The sequence below is a fragment of the Aspergillus lentulus genome, assembly GCF_001445615.1.
Source record: "Aspergillus lentulus DNA, contig: Alt09, strain: IFM 54703, whole genome shotgun sequence".
In the NCBI taxonomy this organism is placed as follows: Eukaryota; Fungi; Ascomycota; class Eurotiomycetes; order Eurotiales; family Aspergillaceae; genus Aspergillus; species Aspergillus lentulus.
The window spans coordinates 914756-933441 of NW_028322117.1; the positions used below are offsets into that span (position 1 = coordinate 914756).

The 18686-nt window shown below is 50.0% G+C and overlaps 5 protein-coding genes across 5 annotated transcripts; 3 read left to right on the forward strand and 2 right to left on the reverse strand.

Annotated features, from left to right (window-relative positions):
- Nucleotides 1-918: 918 nt before the first annotated feature.
- Nucleotides 919-5876, reverse strand: ALT_5121 (baeyer-Villiger monooxygenase; the record flags this gene model as incomplete). The annotated part of the gene is made up of 7 exons (XM_089599868.1): nt 919-1887; nt 1943-2194; nt 2257-2998; nt 3429-3621; nt 3899-4134; nt 4199-5593; nt 5656-5876. 7 exons carry the CDS (start codon nt 5874-5876, stop codon nt 919-921), a joined length of 4008 nt encoding a protein of 1335 aa, XP_089455745.1.
- An 818-nt stretch (nt 5877-6694) lies between these two features.
- Nucleotides 6695-8516, forward strand: ALT_5122 (uncharacterized protein; the record flags this gene model as incomplete). Its single annotated transcript, XM_033555453.2, has 2 exons — nt 6695-7600; nt 7797-8516. 2 exons carry the CDS (start codon nt 6695-6697, stop codon nt 8514-8516), a joined length of 1626 nt encoding a protein of 541 aa, XP_033411344.2.
- A 5603-nt stretch (nt 8517-14119) lies between these two features.
- Nucleotides 14120-14651, forward strand: ALT_5123 (putative progesterone binding protein; the record flags this gene model as incomplete). The annotated part of the gene is made up of 3 exons (XM_033555451.2): nt 14120-14228; nt 14295-14390; nt 14473-14651. 3 exons carry the CDS (start codon nt 14120-14122, stop codon nt 14649-14651), a joined length of 384 nt encoding a protein of 127 aa, XP_033411342.2.
- Nucleotides 14652-14880: 229 nt separating this feature from the next.
- ALT_5124 (mRNA-binding ribosome biosynthesis protein NOP4) lies at nt 14881-17019 on the reverse strand (the record flags this gene model as incomplete). Its single annotated transcript, XM_033555450.2, has 1 exon — nt 14881-17019. The coding sequence occupies one exon, from the start codon at nt 17017-17019 to the stop codon at nt 14881-14883; it is 2139 nt and encodes a 712-aa protein (XP_033411341.2).
- Nucleotides 17020-17277: 258 nt separating this feature from the next.
- On the forward strand, nt 17278-18303 carry ALT_5125 (DNA repair protein RAD10; the record flags this gene model as incomplete). The annotated part of the gene is made up of 1 exon (XM_033555449.2): nt 17278-18303. One exon carries the CDS (start codon nt 17278-17280, stop codon nt 18301-18303), a length of 1026 nt encoding a protein of 341 aa, XP_033411340.2.
- Nucleotides 18304-18686: the final 383 nt, after the last annotated feature.

Genomic DNA, 18686 nt, shown 5'->3' on the forward strand with positions numbered 1-18686 from the left:
CTATCTCTCTCGACACGTTGCCGAGTAGCGAAACGGAAAACGATGGATCGAACGAAGACGGAAGCGCTTCGCTTGGATTTCTTCGTCCCTGGTCGATCGGGCACAGACCTCAGCCCAATTGCCTCGGATGATCGAGGTCGAAAGAGTCGTAAAACCAAGATGGACCGTGACTCGGTCGCGGCTTGGTCGGAAATTCAGTAAAGAGGTCGGGTCTGTCGTCTACCTGATAATTGGAGGGGTCATCCCAATGTGCGGGACGGCGAATCGTTGTGCGATGAGGAAGTGTTGACGCGATAGCGCTTGAAGGTGGAATTTCCCCACTAACACTACCGTACTGCTCTCAAACAGAGATCGAGGTCATCCGTCGAGTTCTGGGGTATAATTCTAGCAGATTTCACCCGTAGTGAGCGACCAACACAATCGATTGTAGAGCGTAAATACCAGACCTCTCTGGTCACTTTCTTAGTGGTGGTGCAGTGGTCGATCGACGGCGTCGAGGGCGTCCCGAGTTTAGGTTCGTGGGGCGGTAGGAAAAAACGTCGCTGTTATCTCTGCAGAGGACTTGACATCTGTCGCGAGACGGAAATGTGTTAAAATTGGGTTTCCTCCGTGAGAGAATGATGTGGTCACAACATTGCGAATAACACTGATGATAAAACCAATGCCCCTGATGGCAGGCAGTGTGGTGGTGGTGCTGCGTAGAACGTTCATGTGGCTGGACTCATTCTAGTCACGTGCATGATTCACTCCCGGACAAAATGGCTCGTCCAGCACGCCTACATCTACAGTGAATATCATCTGGAAAGCGAGCTGATTGAATCCAAGTCATTATATTTCCATCATAAATTCCCGGTATATCGTCATAGTAGTCTCCGACTGTTATATACATGATGGGTGCCGCGTGATACTATCAAGATATCAAAAGAGCTCCCTGATGATTCGGGAGAGCTCGCCATCGTCGCCAAAAATGCCTGAAAGTCCCTCGCCCGTGTTTTGAAGCTCTCCATCATGAGTTACAAACCCCGGTATCCCTTCGGGTGCTGTACCAGATGGGATGAAGCTACTAAACCCTCCAACAGCCTCGAACAGGTTGGTGAGCTCTTGACTCATCTGCAGTCCGTTCAAAGGACTGTTCCCCAGTTCATTGACCCCGTTCATCGATCCATAGACAGACAGATTCTCGATTGAATGGCCCGCCAGGCCCGCCATGGCGACAGCAGCCGTTGAATGGGGGTCGTTCGAGTCCGAGCCGAACGGGCGCGCCAGCACGCCCAGACGTTCCCCAATCATTCTCAACCCCTTGATCGTCTTCCAGAGCCGCTTTGATACGTAAGATTTTGTACTGAATCCGTTGATCAGATCGAGTGCCATGTAGAACTCATCCCGCACCTGGCGGTTGAATTCGTTTGGCGCGTGACATACAGCCAGAAAGAGCACCGCGAGAGCGGCGACAAGGAAGTAGTTGAAGGTAATTTGTTGAGTGCGATATATGTCAGACGCATGATTAAGCTGTGTGAGCACTCGAACTGTATCTTTGGCGACATCCACCACAGTTTGAGCATGACCCTTGTCCTCGGCGATACTCGCAGAAGAATGTAGTACGGGCCGATAAATGAGAATCCGAAGCTGATTCATGCGCAAGTAGAGCAGCACCCGTAGTCGCCGCAAACCCCGGCTTGCCGTCTCGCCATGCCTTGGAGAGTCGCCAGGGTAAAATTTCAACGCATCGGGAACCTGCTTGTACCACTGGAGAACCTGGTAGTCCAGATACCCGATCTCATCCCTGCGTATGTCTGTCGTGCCCTCAGAGCCAAGGCCGGAATACCATATCTTCGAGCTTATACGATTATATGAGATCATACACCTCAAGTAAGGCAGCGATACGTCCTAGACCTGTTAGTCAGACATGCATGACGCGTGTCGTTCCTGGCTTTTGACTTACAGGCTCAGGGAGGTTAGGGTCGACATCCTCATCTTGAATGACAAAGGGTAGCCCGGTACCAAGACTCCAGCGTCTATCCAAACTGTAGATCGTCCAGAAGATCTTGGTGACATCAGCCCATTGATCCTCGTTCGGAAAGGATTTCATCAACGCCTCCCGTCGGTGCAGACCCAGTTCAAGGCACATACGTGCAGCGAATCCTATCACTCGGTAGGCCATCGCATCGTCATCCGTGTGGAAATGGTAAGTTGCCTGTCAGAACATTTAGCCAGGGTCCCGGACGGGCCGGATATCATCAGAATGACAATACATACCACCATGCCAAAGAGCTGGATGGTCTTGATGTCGATCGGTCCCCATAGCTTAGCCTCAACGACTGGCTTGACACTCAAGAACAGACGTTGGCCCAGATCACTTCGCCCGCTCCCTTCCACGATCAACGTTATGGCGAGAATCATCTTGAGGATAATTGTATTATCATCATGGAGAGAGTCTGAGCCCGGGAATGCTCGCTGCGCGAAGCCAGTTCGCATTGCAGCCTCCATGAAAGTATAGAGAAGGTTGACTTGATTTGTGACCTTCTCAATATCCACAAGCGGATACATGATCCCGACTTCTTCCTCATAGACATGACAGAGCCGTAGAGCTTCCTCCCGTTTGATTGCCCATATTGGATCTTTGGTCGGATGTATGGACTGTGTGAATACAGCCTGCTGAGCAGGCGGCGATGCGGCCGGCGTGGCTTGGGCCGTTGTCAGATCGTCATTCATGACTCCTTCGGCGGGTGCAATGCCCATGTTCTGAAGACTGGATCTGGCGACATCGAAATTGAAGGCGGAGCTAGTGGGACCATGAAACCGCAGATGTCTTACGCGAGGTCCGACGGTAGCTGCGTGCATCGGCGTAAAGACCGACTGTGAGCCATCCCGAGAGAGGTCCTCCAGGTTCGGCGAGTCCAAAGATGATCTTTGATTCCGAAGATCGTTCAGACTAGTGAAGAGACTGTTCACCTGTTCCTGCAGAGTTGTGATCTGGTCTTTCATCGAACGAAACTCCCTATCCGGTACCGCCGATGGTTAGTCGCCGTACTTAGAGCAAAGGAAGCTAGATTAAAGAAATCGAGATATAACGTACTCTGAATCTTTGAAGTTATTGTTACAGCAATTGGGGGCGTATCGGCCTATCGCACAGTCATTTTCTCTCCCATTAACTCAAACTTCATATAATTCCAAGGGTGATGGAGAACAGGCGCTTAAAACATAGTACTGACACTCGAGTTTCAGATGGCCACAGCGCTGGCATGGCACTTGACCGTTGCACTTGATCTTGCGTCGCTTGCATTCATTGCTATAGCAAGGACCCACGTTAGTCAAACCGTACTCAGCCCCATGGCTGTATCACAACTGTGAGGATAATCATCGTGAATTTACAGCCATTCACAAAGCAAGCATGGGATAAATTCGGAGTTCCTCAGCTGGGATCATACCAGGCGATTGAGATGTAGCGATTCCGCTTTGTGCGCGTGTGAGTTCCGTTGCTCTGTTCCGCTTTCCTCTTTGCGCTGTCCTCAGCCGGGCTGGCATTTTGGTCTGCTGTTCCCGCCTGAGGGGTAGCAATATCGACATGGGATGACTCGGAAGCCATGTCAGATGCGGTCAGTATGGCCTGATCGCGTTGTTCTGCGCAGGATAAGGTAGCGAAGAGTGCGGAGTGATTCCTTTCATGCTGCTGCCGGGTCTTAATGGCCGCGCGGGGTTTCCGTTTCCCCAGAATCTTTTGAGCCAATCAGCGCAGACCCAGAGTAACATAGCACATCTCTCAATTACAATAGGTAGATAGATAGATTTATGACAGCCATAAATATTTGCAATTCAAGAATCAGCAAGCACTAGCTGCGATAGATCATTTCTAATGCCAAAATCAATCACGAAAGCATTCGACGCGCGCGGAGCAAACCCTCTCGGATAGCTGAGGCTATTGTAGTTCGGGCTCCACTACACAATTCGACCAGCAGTTGAGTATCTTTGGGATGCATCTTGAGCCAGCACAGACTGGAAACGATTGCCACGAGTGCAAACCTCCTCAGCACGGTCTTCATCCTCTGAAACATGAGTCCCTTGCGTGTATACTTGGCTGTCCAGTGGTGCCACATAGGAAAGGTGCATCTGAGATAGTAGTCAATCTGAGTAAATCTAAACGAGGTTATCAGCGGGCGTCTTCTATCAGTCGTGACTTAATCTAGTTGGGGAGACTCACGGATAGGTGGACGAGTTCCAACCTTCATCAGTTTGGTACCAGCTTGTGCAAGCTCCGCGTCGAAAGACGGTGCCCTGAAGACTTCTCTGTACTTTGTCCGTCCAGTCGCGCTCAGCATTCTCTTTCACCTCAAAACAACTGACACGTCCCTCAAGAATGGGTTTGATGAAGTTCAGAGAGTAATTGATGGCATTCTCGACCGCGAAAATGACGCTGGTATGGCCGGTCGCTGTGTTCGGGCCAAACGAAAGGAAGAGATTCGGCATATGGTCCATGGCAATGCCCAGGTAAGCCTGTGCTCCTCCACGCTCCTCCCAAATCTCGTCAAGGGTTTTGCCGCGCCGACCGAAAACCGGGAGAGGATGAAGGAATTTATTGGTCTCGTATCCGTTGGCCAGAATAATGACATCCGCCGGTATCTGTCTCACCCCATCTGTTGACTCTTTACTTTCCGGCGGATAATGTCGACCAGGGCCTAGTGTCACGCTTCTGGCTTGGACGCCTACCAAGGGCTTCGTCGTCAGCTCAAAATTGGGCGCGTGAATGCTTGCATAATAGTTGGACTCGACAATTCGTCGCTTACAGCCCAGGCTGTAGTTGGGAGTGAGTATGTCGTGATATTTCTCCGGAGCAGTCGCTCGCATGTGCTCTAGGAATTTCCTCTCTAGCCTGGAACGATTCCGTCGGGAATACTCATTGTCCTTGAAGACTTTGAGAAAATCCCACTCCAAGAAGAAGAACAGCAGGGCCCTTGCACCGAAAGCAAGGCCAGGGACGTTTTTGAACAATGGCGGCGTGTACTTCTCCCATTTCTTGAGCAACTTCGGCGTCAGTAAATCGGGCATGAACCAGGCAGGCGACCTCATGAGCTGCGTGATCGACTTGATCTTGCACTCGGGTTTCGTCAGCTCAGGGACTACCTGGGTTGCACTGCAGCCAGAGCCAATGATGACAACATCTTTCCCGGACAGATCAAGGTCGCTCTTCCATCGAGCTGTATGAACGATCTCGCCTTCGAACGTCTCAATCCCGGGTACACTTGCAGGCCATTTTTTAGGCTCGACAAGCACACCCACACCGCTGACAACAATCTTTGCTCGCACAATCTCTGTTTTGACATAGACACTGCGCTCGCCTTCCTTGGATATTCGCGCATCTCTTTCCTCTTCGGATAAGTCTCCGGTACCAGGAACAAGGTGCAATAATGTGACTTGCCACTCTTCCGCATCCTCTAACCATCGCAGTTCTTTGACAGCTGCGTTGAGTTGAATCTTGTCGACTATCTGGTATTTCTCGCAGACATCAGCCAGGTACTGAACAATCTCCGGTCCGGGGGGGTGTAGGGTAGTCCAGTCTTTCTTTGGAGCAAATGAGAAAGAGTACAGCAGCGCGGGCCTAACAAACGCTCAGCAAAAGAGTCGCTTCGAGAGAGCATAAATGCCTCGAGAGGCCCATACACATCGCATGCGGCTCCTGGGTAGCGGTTGATCCACCAAGTACCTCCGATGCCCGATTGCCTTTCAAAGATTCTGAATTGATCAAAGCCCAGAGCTTCCTTGAGTCGACATCCTGTAGCAATGCCAGACACCCCTGCACCAATCACGAGAACCGGGTAGTAGGTGTGAGCATCTTTGCCATATGAATGGCGTTTGTGAATCCTTGCCACCGAAGAGGGCATCTTGTCTGATCAAGTTGTAATAGATTTGAAGACACAGCCGGGCAATAGCAAGAAAGCATAGAACTCCTGAAAGACTTGGAATTGGAAAGACAGAGGTATAGACAGCAGAGAGAGTTGTTAAGTTATGTAGGCCAACATTCCTAGGAAGTTCCTCGGGCTTCCCCAGCAGGAACAGCCATACTAATGGCACACCCCTCCCCTTCATAATTATCATTTATTCAGAGCCGAGAATATTGGTTGCATGGATCTCAAATGAGGGGAAGCCATGATCGACAACGCCAGGAGCTGAGGGGATTGTCCTCACCTCGGTTGTTCAGTGACCTATCACGCTCAGATCGGATCGACCGAGGAAACATTATGCTTTGTGATCCTCACTCAGCAAGGGGGAGAGTCAAGACGACAGTCAACCGAGAACCATTGCTTTTCTCTGGAGCTAAAATGCTAGAGGTCATGCGATGTTCGATAATGATGAATCGGAGTGGTCCCGTCATATTCTCCACAGGAGCAGTCAAAGGTGGAGGGTGATTCGACATGACCCTGTATGGGACCTGAAGATCCACAGCACTAGATAGTTCCCGTTAAATGTGACATGTCACCTTGGTGTCAGGCTGTGTAGCCGGCACAATACTCTGATTTCGCCTTGTGATACATACAACCCTTGACCCTCCAGAGAAGATCACGACTTTCTGAAATCGAACGAAGTGGTAGCATTGGCATAGTTGTTCTGGATGAAGTATCAGCAATGGCTGCTTACCCGCAATAACCTGTGGGTTCCCAAGCGACCATCACGTGTCGTCTGCAGCAAACAACCGGGGTCAATGTCGTTAATCAGCTCCAGGGATGGACGCTCGATATCTTCGACCTCGCAGAACCGATATCGTCCCCTGAGACCCGTCCGCGTGGTTGAAATTGATGACTTCCGCAGTAGCTACTTCCACCCTGAACTTCCGGTCCTTCTCCCCCGTCAGCACTTTCGCGATCTTCCCGCATGTGAGCGATGGTTCCAAACAGTCCCTTCCTCCAACGGCCATGACCGGAGATTGAATACGGCATATCTACAAGAGCATGGCGGAGATTCAATCGTTCCTCTTGAGCTCACGCAATCGCCCGCAGAAACCAAGGCGCCGGGCGCAACTGTACCTGGATTGAACGAGCTGAGCTTCCGGCAGTTCCACGCCCCATTAAGTCTGTTCCTAGATTGGATGCGCACCGCAGAATTGCAGTCGCAGGCTATGCGACTCTATCTGGCGCAATGCCAGCTACTCGATCTTCCACCAGTTCTTCGCGATGACTTTCCCACTCCCGAACTCGTTCTAAAGGCGGGCAAAGGAGACGTCTACGATACGAACGTATGGATCGGCCACCCGCCTACATATACCCCTTTGCACCGCGATCCGAACCCGAATCTCTTCGTGCAAATTGCCGGACGCAAGGTTGTGCGACTGTTGGCTCCCGATGCCGGGCAGAGGGTATTCGCATCGGTCAGGCGCCAGCTGGGTCGGAGTGGGGATCGCGAGGCAGCTGCTTTCCGGGGAGAGGAGATGATGCAGGGACAGGAAAGGACTCTGCTGGAGCAGGCTGTTTGGGAGGATGCAGACTCGGACGGTACCAATAATGTGCAAGATGAAGGATACGAAGCTCATTTGGAAGCTGGTGATGGGCTATTTATACCAAAGGGATGGTGGCATAGCATCAAAGGTGTTGGAGAGGGCGTGACCGCGTCGGTAAGTTTCATCTACCTTCTGTTTTGAGTGCTCACGGCTCTAACTCCAAACCAGGTAAATTGGTGGTTTCGGTAGAAGAAACTGCAAAAAATCCTCGTAGTCAACTTAACTGTGCTGTATTATACCTGGTAAAGTGGTTCTGTACATTAGACCTGACTTAGATAGAAATTCATGATTATATTTGAGCATGACGCAGAGTCGTGGTTGTGGTCTCCAAGGCCATTCTAGAATCCTCTCCGCGGATCCTCCCTCTCTCCACTTTACCTCCAAAACATCAATCACCGCTATAATTATTCCCTCGCCTCTCACCCTACAACGCGAATCCCATTCTCATTGTGCAGAAATGTACACATCGCTCAAAGCCATATCCCGTGCTACAGTCCTGCATCTCAGTCTAAATCCTCTTCTCTCAATCGGAGTCCGCGCCTCAACCGCAGCCGCAATATCACCAAACCTCCGCTCATACTCAGCATTATACCCCATCTGCCCATCCTACAACCTCTACCACCCTACGCAAATCATCTCAATCCACAATCGCAACCAAGAACATCCCTTCTCTACATCTGCGACCATGTCCGCCGACTCTGCCTCCAACGAGAACCAGTCGCAACACCACCGCCAACCAGGAGAAGAGCAGGAACAGGATCAAAACAAACCTATCCTCGCGCTGCCCGAGGCTCCTTCGGCAGACTCACAAGCCACACAGCTCGACGTCAGTGGTGGCGGGTCGACTGTGAAGCTCGACGCTCTGGGTCCGCTGGTGGTCAACCAGGACGGAACGCTGTCGCGGATCGCAAACTGGGAGCAGATGACTGAGATCGAGAGGCGGAATACACTGCGTGTGCTCGGCAAGCGGAATAAATTGCGGTTAGATACGTTGAAGGCGGCAGAGGGTGAGAAGGATGAGAGCAAATGATTGATTGCATAGCATACGGCGTTTGTCGACTCGATGGTCTATTGGATGATACATTTCATGTCTATATTGAACTATACTGTAGATTTTTCCGCGATGCTCGCATGGTTCTTTGTACATTTCCTCACAACAAACATATCCTCATGCCAATCATAATATAATCGTGACAATACCCAGACGTACAATGTTGCAACATCTAGGCAGGCAGGTACATAACAGGTCGCCTAAGCGAAAATCCAATCAGCGAACCTCGAGAGGGCATTGCTAAAAGCACAAATCAGTGGGCTTGCGCGTGAACATTCAGGATTCGACAAGATCATCCTTACCTTGGCTTTTCGGGAATGTAGTTTCTCTCGTACTCGTCGATCTCGTCGAGTCCTGTCACGAGATCCACCTCTTCCGGCTTCTTCGTCTTTGTGCGGTTTGCAATCTTCCAACCGAAGTACAGGATTGGAAACACTCCAATCATCGTATAAGAGAAGAGGAAGGTCGGGATATCCCAATTTCCAGGCAGAAAGACAGTATAGCCGCCTACAAAGGCCATGACTGTCGTGGAAACAAGAGCAACGTAGGCAGTATAGGGTTGCCACCAACTCTTGTATGGGAGCGCTTCGCGTGGAATACCTTGGGCTATCATAGCTTTCCGAAAACGGGTATAGGTAAAGGTGACGACGGAAAAGTTGATAAGCTGAGAAGCAGTTACCTACCAGCTGTTAGAGGCTTTGTTTTCCAGATAGAAGTCAAGGTGATCCTAGTGTCGTAAGCGACACGTACCAGGTTAACGAACCAATCCAGGACGACAGATGCGCTGTTTGATACTTGGAGGAAGGCAAGAAGTGCAATCAGCATGACAACTGAGACACAGTAAATCGGTACACCCCGCTTGGTGCACTTAGTGAACAGTCGGGGTGCCTTGCCGTCCAGAGCAAGTCCGTACAGACTTCTGCTGGCGCAATAAACATAACTATTCCCGGCACTGAAAGCTGCCAGCAGGATCATGGCGTTGACAATGTGCGGGAGGATAGGGATCCCGAGTCTGTCCATCGCGATCACATAAGGCGACGCAGCGGCGCCAGGCAGGCCCTTGGCGAAGGCTTCGGCCATAGTAGGATCATTGTAGGGGACGAGAATGCCGATACAAAGTACACCCAAAACGAAGAACGCTGTGAGTCGATAGAATATACCGTTATATGTCCTGGGCAAGACTCCGCGGGGGTTGACTGCCTCTCCGGCTGCCATCGACACATAATCGGGTCCTGCAATGGTAAAACTGGCCTGGATCAGACATGCAAGAAAACCGAGCCATCGGCCAAGATCACCCGTTTTGTAATATTCCGCAAAGGCGCCCGGCTCGTTCCAGTATCGGAACCCGAATCGATCTCCTTTCGGGTTCCCGCCCAGCATCACAATGAATGTGAAGATAATCAATCCAATGCTGAGCAGTACTTTCGAAAGAGCAAGCCAGAACTCGGATTCGCCGTACCATTGCACTGCAAAGACATTGAGAAGTCTATCATTCTAGGAGTCAACATTCGGGCGATTCCAGATGGGAAGGGGCCTTTGCCGTTCAGAGGGCGTTACGTACATGTAAAGGACAAGCACGATGACGATGACCCCGCTGACTGGAATAACGTCGCTCCAGTAGTTTATGATCATATTACACGCGGTGATCTCAAACGGCACTAGGGCAGCCTCAAAGATGAAGAAGTTGTAGCCGGCAGCAACTCCAAAGGCTTCATCGACATAGCGGCCGGCAAATCGAATAAAGGGCGATGAAATTGGCAGGTACGTGACCATCTCAGCCAGACCTAGGATGCAACCTGTATTTAGCACGGACTACATAGCCAAGGTCTCGTAGTGTAGAATAGCCAGGGAGTCGCAGGGGCAGCATGCAGGGAAACGGGAGATTGTCGCTTCAGGGCACTCAATGGTACGAATGAGGAGAGCTGCATCGGGAGCACAGGTTGCAGGCGGCATTGCTGGGGACAGCAATTTGGGGGCTTGGAGACCGGGGTTGCGTACAAACAGTAATGGCCAGGATGACAAAACACCTAGAAGTAGATATGTATAAGATTCCAAGGCTTGATAAAAGTGCAGTCAAGTAAGACGCGCGTGCGAAGTATGACACTGTTCTGCGTTAAAGTGCAATTGGAGATCCTTGGGCTCTTCGTCGTATCTTCTCAAGATCAATTCGTTGTAACATCTCTGGTGTAGAGTCGCGCAAAATAAGTGTATCTTGCTCTCCTCTCTCTAGCCAACTCACCCTACGGAGACACCTCAAGGCCAAGATCGCAACAGCAAAAGAGGCAAATAAATCGAAAAGAGCTTATCAAATCGGGTATCTAGCGTAGTACTTACCAAATCGAAAATGCCAGGAACAGACTGCCAGGGCCACCCTTCATCAGACTTTTACCGACCTGGACATAGAGCGCTGTACCAATCGTACCCCCAATACCGATAAGCTGAATATGCCTGGGCTTCAGCTTCCGGTGCGTATGATCATAAGTGGGCTTCGACGATGCGCCTCCTATTGATTCCCCACTATCCTCGACAACAGAAGTCTTCTCTGAGTAAGTTGTAGGACAGCCATTTCTTTTTGTCAAATTGGCTGTGGCCAAATTGACGTCGTCGGCCGAGTGGGAAGATCTATCATTGCTGATAGTCGTCGGCAATGATGTCTGATGGACACTCGTGTCTGGATCAGGCCTCGACATGATTCACGACAAGTGACAAGGTTTTTGTCTCATTAACACATTCCAAACATAGAGGAGATCCGAAGAGGGCGATGTAATGTGCAATTTATAGGACAGGTGGAAAAGGTGATCGAAGAAACCAAGAAGGGAAAAAGGAGGGAAAAAAGGAGAGAAAAAAGAAAAAAAAGATAAATTCAAGGAGAGAAAGTAAAAGCAAGACTCATCGCATTGAGCAGATAGAGTAAAAGCTCATGCGAGATTAAAATGCGGGACACTTTGGAGATGCTAAAATCAGCTAGGCCAAAGCCGGCATCGAAGGTAGTATCACCAACAACCAAATCGAAAGTGATTCAGCTCGGCCAATTTCTCGCCCAATGAAAGACTGGAAGTCTTTTACTATTGTCGCGCCTGCCATTGTAGAGAGACGATTAAGATTGGATCAGTAGTGACGGCAGCAAAATACCGTCCTGGAAAAGATGGTCTGAAGCCACTCTGAGGACTCCATAAGTCCCCACAGGCATAGTCCCTATAGAAATCGACGCGTCTGACGTTGGAGGTACTGATAGACAGTTTTCGGTCCACCGTACATCAAGACAGCAGGAATTAATTTCAGCATCTCCATCTCTCTCACACTCTCTCTTATCCTGAGCTCAACAATGCCGAGCGTAGTAGCAGGACGGAGTGGCCGTTAGTAACCCTTGGAAAGTCATGGCAGAGGCAAACGGAGGACAACGGAGGGAAATCGTTGCGACGCGGTTATATCGATGGACCGGCATGGTGCAACAAGGAAACTGTGCCTGTTTGGGCTAGTAAACATGGCTAGGAGGCTGAGATTAGTTTAGTCGATTCACTAGAGAGGTATATCAGAGCTGTGTGGGCCATCTCTTGGTGAAAAGTCAACTTCGTTTTTGCCGAGGTTCAAGTGGGTTATAAAAGATGAAGAGGTAATGAAGAGTAGGACCGAGAACTAGATAATGATCATAGATGTTCATGAAGATATGGCACAGTACCAGCGGATTCTGACCGAGAATGATAATTCTGAGCCCTGATACGAATAGCAACATTATTGACGTGCAATGGCATGGTGGCTGACCCCAATTGCCTAAGGAATCAACTACCGGATTAGTCTCAGCCACTGCATCAGACCGTCAAGACCTCAATTTCGACCTCAACATGGTCAGAACCTATGAAAACATGGCTACTTCTTCAATAGAAAAATGTTATTTGTCATTGATTGATATTCAAAGTTGGTCACATAACATTTGTCTGCTTTTGGACACTGTGCTGATCAAGTAACCCGAAAAGTCCATCCTTCCCCGCATTTAGAAAAGAACGGCCAACATAATCTCGCGATCTGAACATTATGCGAAGTCATAAATCATATCTTCAGTCTGATCGATGATCATCCAAGCCTGGTAAGCGTCGGAACAGAGAGAACGTAAGCATCCGAGACATAGAGGTTTCCGCCAAAAAACCACTACTCAGGTCTGAACAGACGAATCCACGTATGGACCGTGACTCCGATCTTTTTCATCTGGCGATGGCTTCTCTCCGAGTCCGCTAGGTGGAAAAAAGCAATCGTTGTCTTCGAAGTAGAGGTAGTGAGATAGGTCAGAGTCCACCGACGTCGTCCTACTGCGCCCTTGAGCGTTTGGCCCCGTTTGTGTAGATAAGTTACGATTCGAGGGACGAGAAGGTGTTGTTTGAAAGGTTCTGGAAAGAGTTTCTTGGCAAGAGGACATTTCGCTGATATTGGTCTCTAAGAACTATATCAATAACAGTATGATAGGTAAAAACTTTGAGCTGAAGCTGGTGATCTTCAGGATGTCATCGAAGGTTATTTGAGGTTGCCTCCGCACTGTACAAAGATGAAAGACAGGTCGACATCAGCCAATGTCTATATCTCACATATATTAAGCTCATAGACACCACTCATCAATAAATACCTCTCTAGTTCAAATGCAGCCAGGCCATGTGCCAGTTGACGTCATCTTCGGAGGACATGGGTGATAGCTTCAAAGTAAATCAAGTATGCCTTTACATATGTTGACGAAAATATAGTGGCGTTCTCATTATTACTTGTAGTGATTCTTTATTTTGTTACTCTGAGAATTCTACAATGACGCTTCAAAGAGAACAGTATACGAGAATTTTTTCTTGGAAGAAAGCGGCCAGGCTTCAGCAGGGGTCCATGTGGGAACTCACCCTCCAGTTTATAGTGTTTCTAAAGGTGGAATGAAATACCTTCTCATTAGGAGCACTACAAATGTATCAAAACGATGGAATCATAGATACATCTACCTCAAGAGGGAGGGGTAGATGAGTGCCAATTGATCACCCAGACCGTCTAGATTCCTACTGCGTAACATATCAATAAAATTCCAGCTCGAGAGATAGCCGAGGGCATGCCCTCATGTACCTCTCTAGGCGTCAGACTATTGAGCTGAGTACGTTTTGATCCCCTTGCTTCCACTCAATCCCAGAAAGGAGACTTGATTCTCCAGATTGAATCGAGAGAGTGAATTGGGCCGGGTGATGTACTGTCGAGGACCGAATGCAGACAGCCCACTATCACAAGGCGCGACGCTCGATTCTGGTTCATTCACGAAGTACATTAAAGGTCTGGCGAAAATTAGCTGCATTGGTGCTTGCATAGCCATGAGCTCCAAGGGGGATCTTGATGTTGCTCAATGAGCCAATGAAAGAAGACGCAAATACCCCTCGAGGGGAACATCTCCAACAATCTCACAGACGATGACGCCGGTTGCCGGCAGATCCACGGTTATGCCGACCTCCGAGCTCCCCCGCCTGCCCCGCGTCCAAGTAAGCTCTCGTGGGCTAAACCTTCAACTTTTCTTACTCCGATTACCCACCTCCTTTCGATAATATCCTTCGTCCAAGCATACACTCACAATGGTGGAACACGAGCCAGAACCCAAGCGCTTCGAACCCAAGGTCCCCGTTCAGCTGGATCCTCCGAAGGATGACCCGATCACCGTGGAGGAATTGTCCAAATGCGACGGTATGTGATTCCTCGGTTGGATTCGTCATTGATGGAAATCAACTTACCGATTCGCTTTTTTTTCAGGCACGGATCCCAGCCGGCCAACTCTCGTCGCAATCAAGGGAATTGTTTTTGATGTGAGCAAGAATCCTGCGTATGGTCCCAATGGCCAGTATCGCGGTATGTCGATTCTTCCCTCCCATGTACTGCAAAATAATTGCTGGCTTAGTCTGTACTTGACGTTACTGATTCCTCCGTATAGTTTTCGCTGGAAAGGATCCCTCCCGGGCCCTTGCCTGCTCGTCTCTGAAGCCTGAGGATTGCAGGCCGGATTGGTATGATTTGGATGATAAGGAGAAGACGGTGCTGAGTGAATGGTTTACCTTTTTCAGCAAGAGATACAATATCGTTGGAAAGGTGAAGGATGCTACAAACTACTAGTATGCCTGATGACAACCTATGGTCAGTAACGGCGCCGGGTTATGCTATTGTATGAAGGTACTATACCCCATGAAATCATGAAATTCTACGCGATCCTTTCCATTGCCAATTCGGACAGTATAACAAGTGCTTTTATTTTTGCGTCTCTCGCCAGAATGCACCCAAGTAACGCCGGGGAATAGAGGTAATTATAAGTAGAGCTCTATACAGTCACTTTTGATCAACCAAACTAAGCCTTCCCTTTTCGAGCTTTCCGCTGCATTCTTTTCCTAGAAATGATCCGGTTGCGTTTGGCGATCTTGTTCTCTTCTTCCGCGTCACGGTCTCCGTCCTGCTCCTTGCCGCTGCCACGGCTTTCGGATCGCTTCCGCTTCTTGTCATTGGGTGAAGCTTTGCTGTTCGAATCATCTTTGCTCGGGGTATTTCCGTTGTTCTGTTGACTTTCCTTCTTGGCGCGTGCCCTGGCCTCCATCTCATTCCGTCGCTTAACTACCTGGGCGTTCTCAAGGGCGAACTCGACAATCAGTCGCTTCTTCTTGTCTTTGATCTCCGCCGAGCCGCTCTTAGGGGCCTCCACAGCGTGGCCGTTAAGCCATCTTAGACCCATAAGCGCATGCCGATGCGTGTAGTACTCGATGAAACCGTAGCCGCGGCTTCGGCCTGCTCCGCTCTTCTCGCTGATCTTGCTTCCCTCTCGACTCTCAAAGACAATCTTGGCTTGCTTCACGATACCCTTGCCCTTTGACTTCCGGTACTCCTCTGCCTCTTTCATAGCGTCGGCTGACCGAGCGAGTTCCTCCTTGGAGAGAGGTTGACGTTGACCTTCCTTGACATCTTTCGCGAAGCCGACCACAGCCTGTCGAGCGAGCTGCTTGAGGTCCTTGGAGGTGACGTGACGGGGGATGTTGCGTATCGAGAGACGGGTCAAACTGAAATGTAGAGCCGGGTTCTTCCGGATGAAGTTCTGTCGTTGCTTGAAGCTGTCCTCTCTCATCTTGATCTCGGACGGCGAAAGCTTCTGGTACAGGGAGGAGTTGGGAGAGATAGTACCTTCTTGCAAGAGGAAAAGACGGCGCTTGTCAGTATCACGAACCAGTCGCTTTGATACACCCTCCTCTTCCAGTTGGGCAGCTTGTGATTTGCTCACGGCGCGGGCGACTTGGAGGACACGACCGTCCAAGGTATAGCGGCCGCTGGGGTCAGAATTCTCATTCTGCAGGATAGAGTGCTTGAGCGCGGTGGAAGTCTTCTTTCCTTTGTCCTTCTCCGCGATCAAAGTATCTTGTTGTTTCGGGGCTTCGCGCACGCACAATGCGGCATCCTCAACCTTCCAGAAGCAAACAAAACCGGTACCACGGGGACGTTCTGTTTCCGGGTCGACGACAATTCGCGCGTATCGAAGGGGGCCAAATTGTGTAAAGTGCTCGTAAAGCGTCTCGTCTGTACACGTGAAGGGCAGATTTCGAATGAAAATCGTACAAGCATTTCGCTCGTCTTCTTTCTCTTGTCTTTCGTCTTCGTCGCCCTCGTCCTCGTCCTCATCTATATCTTCCTCGTCCTCCTCGTCGTCATCGTCATCATCGCCCATATCCTCATCTTCATCGTCGTCATCGTCGACATCTTCAATATCGGACTTCGCTTCTGCGTCATCTACCATTTCAACGTCGCTCGATCCCGCTTCCTCCGGGGTATCCTCCTTCTTCTCAGACTCCTTCTTCAAATTCTCCCATACTTCCTTTTCTACAGCCCAATCGACCGCCAACGTTCTTCCATCCACCTCTTTGCCGTTGACGGCCTGCAGCGCCTTTTCGGCATTCTTCTTTCCTCGTAAAACAACGAAGCCAAACCCGGCCAGCTGATCACCTTTCTTGGGAAGCGTGACATATTTGACTTTGCCGAAACTTCTGAAATGTACCGCTAGATCTTCTGGTTCTTTGATGCTCCAAGGCAAGTTTCGGACAATGAGCTTCGGGGGTTGGGTAGATGTTTTCTGTTGCTCCCGCTGTTTCTTAAGTTCAAGGGCAGCAGGAGCTGGCACACTTTTCCCGAGATTCTCATCAATCTCACGGTGACGCGGCTGAGCGTAGTCGACTCTGATTTTTTTCCCTTCGAAGACAGACCCCTTGAACTCCTTTAGCGCAGCTTGCGCGTCTTCGAGATCGGCAAAGGTAACGAAACCATAGCCCTTGCACAGCTTCGTTTCCGGATCATTAACAACAATCGCATGCTTGATAACGTAGGATTGGGAGAAGTATTCGGTAAGGCTCTCGGTCGTAGCTGAGGTAGGAAGCGACCGAACGAAGAGGGTCCTTCTTGGTTGCGCGGAGACTTTCTCGTCTTGGACGATATCTTTTTTCGGGGAGTCCATCGTAGTCTGTGTGTCTTGGTGGCCACCACTATTTTCGTTCAGACTTCCTTTGCGTTGTCCTGTCATGGCTGTTGAGATCGGCCACCTTTTTTCTTCGGCCATTTTTTTTCTAGCGGCAGAAAATTCCCGGCGTCAATATTCCAGTGAGAAGCGGGTCCGGGCGGTGAGCACAGCTGGCCCGAACTTTGGCTGCTGCGATTAGATAGACCGAACGGAACCGATAACAGCATCTCTCGAAGCCTTGAGGTTGACGCAAGAATGGCTAAGGACGTCGATACTGATAACGCTGATCCCGACTATGGCCTCCCTGAAAGGAGCGCTACCCCTCGGGCTGCAGGGGACACCTCGAGTTCAGCTACTGCTCAATCTACGGCCCCCAAGGTCCAGCAACCAAAACCGCAGGCGCTTGCTAGCCGAACCGGTCCCTCCGCGATTCTTGTTTCGACCAGGCAAAAGGGCAATCCAATACTGAACCACATCAAATTATTGCCGTGGGAGTATGCAGATATACCCGCCGACTATGTCGTTGGAGCAACCGCATGTGCCCTGTTCTTATCGTTGAAATACCACCGGTTACATCCTGAATACATATACTCTCGGATAAAGGCTCTTGGGGGGAAATACATGCTCCGGATTATTTTGGTAATGGTCGATATCGAAAATCACGAAGATAGCTTGAAGGAACTCTCAAAGACCTCGATCATCAATAATTACACTCTGATGCTCTGCTGGTCGGCTCCGGAAGCAGCTCACTATCTCGAACTATACAAGTCGTCCGAAAACGCTCAACCAACCGCGATCCGCACCCAGCAAGCCCAATCTTACAAGGAGTCTCTGGTGGAGTTTGTTACAACTCCTAAGAGTATCAACAAATCTGATGCAGCGAGTCTGATATCCACGTTCGGGAGTCTACAAAATGCTATCAACGCGCAGCCGGAACAGATCAGTGCTGTGCCCGGCTGGGGCGAAAAGAAAGTACGTCAATGGACCAATGCAGTGAGGGAAGACTTTCGGGTGGAAAATGCGAAGAAAGCGAAGGCACCTGAGAGGAACATTGAGCCTGAACAAAGATCTTCGGGCCTCGGCACTGTGAGCCAGACGGGGCCCGTAGATATGGATGATGATGATGAAGCAGCCTTATATCTTTCGGAAGCGGGACAGAGGAGTCGGGTGGAGGCGAAAAAGGGAGCCTCAGAAGTTGACACTCCACAACTATCCAATCAAGAGGAAATAAGTGAAGGCATTAGCGCAGCCCTTGCGAGACTTCGGGAAAACGGAGGATGAATATTTGATTGATGAATACTCTGATTGTCAATCGCGATATCATGGACGGCTTCACCATGTAGCTTGGTCTAGGAGACAGCAGGCTTCCAATCCGTCCCGCGAGGATGCTAGCAGCACACTTCCGAAATTTACGGTGTTCTGTCTGCCTGACAGGAGAACACAGGTGGACTGCTGACAGGCTGGCCAACTCAGCGCACAACGCTATCAGTTTGAAAGGCAAAGCTCGCTCGACCGCTGCAATGTGTTTACTTTCAATCATTTTCTCATAGCTCCCTGTCAGCTGCGCATGCTAGCCAAAGCATCCGTTCTTGACCACGAATGGCGGGTCTTATGCGCGAGTCATGAAACCCAGATGGCTTGGGCCCTAGGCTATCTGTCAGCGG